We start from the raw sequence: 6579 nt of genomic DNA, 5'->3' as shown, positions 1-6579 counted from the left end.
CTGCAACTTGTATCAGGAAAACCAAATTGAAAACTGTAAGATTTGCAGGATATGTGATCGCAGTGGTTAGCACACTGGACTCGCATTCGGGAGGACGACGGTTCAATCCCGTCTCCGGCCATCCTGATTTAGGTTTTCCGTGATTTCCCTAAATCGCTTCAGGCAAATGCCGGGATGGTTCCTTTGAAAGGGCACGGCCGATATCCTTCCCCATGCTTCCCTCACCCGAGCTTGCTCTCCGTCTCTAATGACCTCGTTGTCGACGGGACGTTAAACACTAATCTCCTCCTCCTCCAGGATATGTGATAAGGATGACTGTCGATAGTATGAAAAAAGAGAGTGTAGGGGAAGAATGGTATGACGAGCCGTGAGGTAAGTAGGAGTTGGGTTGTTAAGTATTGGTCGAAATTGCGGATGAAGTTTGGAAACTAAGGAAGCAAGTGCACACATATATTTTTCAACGCACTAGAGATCGATGACAGAGAAGGCCAGGAATACGACACAGGGTCACCAGTGGAGCGGACAAAATGATACTGACGATCACGAAAGAAGGGCGGAAGAGAAGGATGAAGAGGATATATGGGGAGGAGTAGAAAGCGGAATTCATGACGTGGCTGCATATGGTGCCACAAAGGCCGAAACGAAAGGAAAAGAAGAACATTCCTCATACTCTAATACGTTAAAAGAGCTTGGCTATGCCATTTTCTGTGCACCAGGAGACAAATTTCCAGGAGTAGTTGCGAAATATAGATTAGTAATTATATATCGAGGATTCGCGATAGTTTAATGCTAGTTCAGCATAAAAATATCCAAAGGAACCTCTGTTCTGCGGCTGAGGATGGAAAGAATGATAGGGAGTTAACTTCACGACAACGTGTTAGGGACAGACCACAAGCTTGAAATGGAAAAAACCTGGGCAGTAACTGTGGCGCGTTTTTACCACAGGACCACATCAGCATTCATCTTTATCGCACCCACGGACGACGTAACTCTATACGGTGGGCCAGGGTTTTTAACCACAGTCGTCGCAGTCCTGAACACCTGCAGAACCGTTGTTGCTTTATGCGTTTCAGGATGTCTATCCTACAAATTGCATTGATGATTTACTTCAAATATAAGCTTCTACAAGGCAGCTACAGGTATATTAGTCATTTAAACGGGTGATACGGCGGTAGCGGACCATACACATACTTCATGTAGTCACATATGTAAGATAATGTTATACGTCATCCCGTCGATGTGACAGATAATCTCCCAATTTACACACTGGAGTTAGGTTGAGCTTCGAGAATCAGCAGGTCGATGAAGGAGTGTGCGTCGAAGGACGACTTGGTTGGTTGGTTGGTTTTTGTTAAGGGGACCAAACTGCAAGGTCATCGCTCCCGTCGGATTAGGGAAGGATGGGGAAAGAAGTCGGCCGTGCCCTTTGAAATGAACCATCCCGGCATTTCCCTGAGGGGATTTAGGGAAATCACGGAAAACCTAAATCAAGATGACCAGACGCGGGATCGTACCGTCGTCCTCCCGAATGCCAGGCCAGTGTGCTAAACACTACGCCACCTCACTCGGTAAGGACGACTTATCTCTTGTTCCGCCAGGGCACAAAAAGTTTCATGTACGAGTACTCTCGTCATGCCTTGTTGGTTCTTTATTTCTTTGAGGCAGACATCTAGGAACAAGCGGGTGTCGATGAAAAACTGAGCGACAGTAAGATATTAAGTTCGTCGCAGCTGTGCTCTGTGACCTTGTGATACAACCAGATACTCCACTGCCACATTTAGACTGCAGTCTCTGCTCGTCCCTTTGTTGAAGAGTCACGGAATCACGAGTACTGCACATCACGCAGCGGCGAGCCTTATAAAAGCTCTGCAGCCCATGTTCACAACAACACTTCCATCACCATGAGGGCGACAGTGGCAGCTCTTCTCTTCTGTCTTGTGGTGAGTAGTAAGGACTGAGACTTTATCGAAATTTGTGCTCAACGTATCTTTACTGGTACTTATTTCTATAATAACTTGCAAACACTGTATGCTTCAAAATGTACCTACAACATGGTATTCTCGAATGTAAGGGTGGAAAATTATTTCCAACATTTTCGGATCTGTAAGCGACTTCAAATTAGTTCTACATGCATAAGTGAAGAGAGTGTAGGGAGATTGTTAAAAATTTCTCAACTATGTGTGACTCGTTATAAGCTATACATCCATAATTTCACTAAATAATCGGCATCTTTCTTCTCATTGGACAAATGTTTGAGAGGGTGACAGTTGCAATCACTGTCTGACCATTCACACGCGATTAAATGGGATTTCCTAAATTGCACGACATCAATCCAAAAAGATTCGACAGTAAATTAATACAAAGTACAGGAAAATTAAGATGTTGATTTCAACGCTCTAGGTGTTCTACATCCCCTCCCCTGTCCCACCTGATTACAAGGCACAGAACATTCATACACCCATGAGTAACTGTCAGTGAAATCTGTCTTTGACACGTTGTTCAACTGGTGTGTCCCATTGATTTGAATGTCAGTTATGTCGTCAAATCGCTAAAACTTCATATGAACTTCTGCATTTTATCATTTTGCGATAGCTTCGATTTCATAACACCAAATCTGATCACCCGTGATGACTTGTTCAAGAAAATAATTGTCCACGTGTTTGATTACAAGCTAGTCAGGGGAAGGTGCCCAGGCATAGTTACTTTCGTTCAAGAGACAACCCGAATGGGACAAACCTTGTACAGACTTTGTTTCTCTTCAAGACATTCTGAAGAATGCCTTAAACACTTAGAGATTTTGCTCCATTTCTGAGGCAACAATGATTACACCGTATGGTCGCAAGTCGACGTTACGGGAAAACCGCAACAACAAAAAATAATTAATATAGAGTAAAGAAATTTCGGGAATAGATTTAACTACGTATCATATTTAAATCATTTTCATTGCAAGACGACAGGTGAGTGTAAGTGAGAGATAAGGTATCGCAAATATGAAATGTTGGTACATTAATAACCGGCGTAACCGTCAGACTGTTGAATGCAAGCACGCAAAGGAGAATGCATTGTGTTGCACAAGTGCGGATGTCAGTTTTTGGGATGGCGCTTCACGCCTGTTGCACTTGGTCGGTGAATACGTGGACGGTTAATGCTGTTTGTGGACTACGATGGAGTTGTCAGCCGATGACGTCCCATACGTTCTCGACCAGAGACAGATCTGGCGATCGAGAAGGCAAAGGCACATGTGGACACTGTAGAGCATGTTGGCTTACAACAGCAGTATGTGGACGAGCATTGTCCTTTTGGTAAACGCTGTTCATCAATGGCAGCACTGCAGGTCGAATCACCAAACTGATGTGCATACTTCCAGTCAGGGTGCGTGGGATGACCACGAGACTGCTAGTGCTGCCATGCAGAGTGGCAGTCCACACCAGACCATAATTCCAGTTGTAGGTCCAGTGTGTCTAGCACGCCAATTGATAGGCTGCAGGCCCTCGCATTGCCTCCAGCTAACCAACACACAGCCATCACTGGCACTGAGGCGAAATCAGCTTTCATCAGAGATCACAACAGACTTTTGCCCTGCCCCCTTGCAGGCTCTCGCTTGACAACACTGACGACGCAAATGGCGGTTGTTTTGGGTCAGTCAAGTGGACGCCACAGACCGTGTGCCACAGACCCGTCCCTGAATTAACCAATTTATAACAGTTCGTTCTATTATTGTGGTGCCAACTGCTGCTCAGATTGCTGCTGCAGATGCAGTACGATGTGCCTGAGCCAGACACCGTGCACGATGCTCTTCCCCCTCGGTAGTACCACATGGCTCTTCGGATCCCAATTTATTGCTACTGGATATTCTAGCGACCATCGCTGCCAGCAATCATTTGCAGTGGCCACATTCCTGCCAAGTCTTTCTGCAATGTCACGCAAGCAACATCCAGCTTCTCGAAACCCTTTTATACGACCTTGTTCAAACTCAGTGATGTGTTTCTGGCGAAACACAAATAATGGCTTGGTACTAACTACAATTGGCATCAGTGCATACATTTCGTTATGCTTACTTGAAATAATCATCAATAACGGTTGACCACATTCATTCATTCAGATTTTGCAATAAAACAATGAGACTGGCTTCTAATGTGTGTCAGTGTAAAAATACGCATCTGAAGTTACAGTCCGAATAGTCACACATCATAATTTCTGTGATTTATTGTCTTTGTTTCAAAACTACATTAGCGGAATCTTAATCTCCATTCAGACGGAATACCACTTAATTTACATCTACATATATGATGTAGTTCTCAATATGACATTTAAATACAGGTATCAGCATGCCGCAGCCAAGAGACTCCGCCTGGCCCTCCTGGACCAACTGATGGGCCACAACCAACTGGTCCACCAGGCACACCAACCGGAGGTCCTGATCCAACAGGTCAACCTACTGGAGGTCCTGAACCAACTGGACCACCAGGCCCACCAACTGGAGGTCCTGAACCAACTGGAGAGCCCCAACCAACTGGAGGGCCACAACCAACTGGTGGGCCTGAACCAACTGGACAACCAGGGCCGCCTCCCCTGTTTTAGGGTGGTGTTTTCTATTGGTGCAAGATTAGCGCATCTGGGAACGTTAAAGGATTTCAGTTTTTACCTTTGTAGTTGACTTTAACCGAATTAATTGATGGAAGTGTTCTTATGATTCATAAAAACCAATTACGATTAAACTAGCAATGAAAAAGCTCCATTAATGTTTTATTTACTGTGTGCTGTACAAGAAACCCGTTCTCCAAAAATATGGTACCCATGTTTAAAAATTATTACAGGAGTTACTATTGGCTCATACCTCATCAAATTCTTTACCACTTCATTTGCAGTTCCAAAAGATGCTGTACATTGCCGAAGGAGTCCGTGTTACAGACTACGTGTACTTCATGAACTGATATGTGCAAATATCATACTTTGAGAAAACACTCTTCTCATCTATAGAGAGCCCTGTGAAAGATTACTGATACATAACTTTTGAACGAAAAGGATTTGATGCTCTGTAATACAACTTGCGATTTAAGATGGTTTCCTTGAAGCCTATTTACTCCTCCTTCAGTTATATATTTTTTACCTCTTTTTATGTATGGGTATTAGCAAACATTAGTTTGATAGTGTGATTCTTAAATTTAATGATGCTTCTGTTATTTGATTAATAAGTTGCCTTCTACAACAGTATTTATCTGGGATCTGGACTTTATGGTTCGTAGATAACAGCATCTAGAACGAATATTAACCGCAATTCAGCGTAACACCAGCGGTAGCAATGGCAGAAGGGAAGGGTACGTACCCCTTTTAGACTGTTCGTACTGCCAGTTACAGGGAACTTGTCGCTAATGAGAAATTAAGCTTCCTTCATGAAGATATGAATATTAATCATTATAAGTAGATGGTGTACTCAGTATTGTTTTAGAATAACGTCACCAATAAAAATAGAAGTCAGTAAACTTAATCAGACCGATATGACCATTCCCTTCAGTCTGTAGCAGAATGGCTATGTGAACGCTACTACATTCAGTGTAAAAGATTAAATAGGAAAGAAAACAGACTGAGAGTCATTAAGGAAATAACTAGTGGATGCATCTTCTTTATAGCGGAAATATTCTTGACGGTTCCGTGCTTTGTCTATCTTGCTCGTGAAAGTATTTATTTTTCCTCGCATCACTCCTCCTTCTCTTATTGTTTATGAATGACATATTACTGAATACGTGATTTCTAGAGAACAAGACACCTAATAATATTACAAAAAACTGTAGTTATTTTGTTACTGATTACTTCCATGTAGGCTTGATGTACATACAAAAGCAATTTTCAGTCATGTCATAAGTGCTGTGTACTAAAGATACAATACAAAGGCAAGAACAAAGGTATTATGTTAGTCTTGAGACTCGCCATCTCAAACTGTCCCACGTGCGCCAACTGTAGGAAGATGTAACACAGATGGTTGGTTATATGTTTCCAGCTAATGTTTTATGAGCATCCTGTGTAAATACACTTTTTTGAATATAAGTTTAAAACGCCTTACTTAGAATTAAGCTAAACACAAGCTATGTATATTATTTTGAAAAGAAAGTCTCTTCTATTTCATTTCACAAGACGCACAAAAACTACATATTCATTATTATCTAGGTCCAGAGCCCTTTAATAACGGCGACTTCGGAGATGTTATGGCAACTCTGGAACAATAAGTGAAAGGCATCAATAAATCATAACATAATCTGGAAAATGTCATTAGTTTATAGCACACAAATACTACACAAACCAGCATATGAACCCATAACCTATTAATTTATACACAATCAAAATTATACAACATTTTATTTTGGGATATGTGCTCGGAGTACTTAGTCAGTAGTAAGCTACAATAATACAGCCAAATCTTGTGTATCAGATGTTTCGTACAAAATCTGATATCACACTGAAAAGTCCGGAGCTTTTACGAGGTCCAAGGAAAGAGAAAAGAGATAGCTCGGACTGTCAGGAAATAACTGATCGTGGCACATCAGTGAGAAAATGTTTTCAGACATTGAAATAGATTATTAA

At 42.1% G+C, this 6579-nt stretch overlaps 1 protein-coding gene across 1 annotated transcript; it reads left to right on the top strand.

Moving 5' to 3' along the window:
- Positions 1 to 1797: 1797 nt before the first annotated feature.
- LOC124594965 (proline-rich protein 2-like) lies at positions 1798 to 4738 on the top strand. Its single transcript, XM_047133486.1, has 2 exons — positions 1798 to 1940; positions 4321 to 4738. Exons 1-2 carry the CDS (start codon positions 1902 to 1904, stop codon positions 4579 to 4581), a joined length of 300 nt encoding a protein of 99 aa, XP_046989442.1. The 5' UTR covers positions 1798 to 1901; the 3' UTR covers positions 4582 to 4738.
- The last annotated feature ends 1841 nt before the right edge of the window (positions 4739 to 6579 follow it).

This window comes from Schistocerca americana, chromosome 2 (genome assembly GCF_021461395.2).
Source record: "Schistocerca americana isolate TAMUIC-IGC-003095 chromosome 2, iqSchAmer2.1, whole genome shotgun sequence".
Classification (NCBI taxonomy): Eukaryota; Metazoa; Arthropoda; class Insecta; order Orthoptera; family Acrididae; genus Schistocerca; species Schistocerca americana.
The sequence above is the reverse complement of the archived record's forward strand: the minus strand, read 5'-3'. Positions and strand labels throughout refer to the sequence as shown.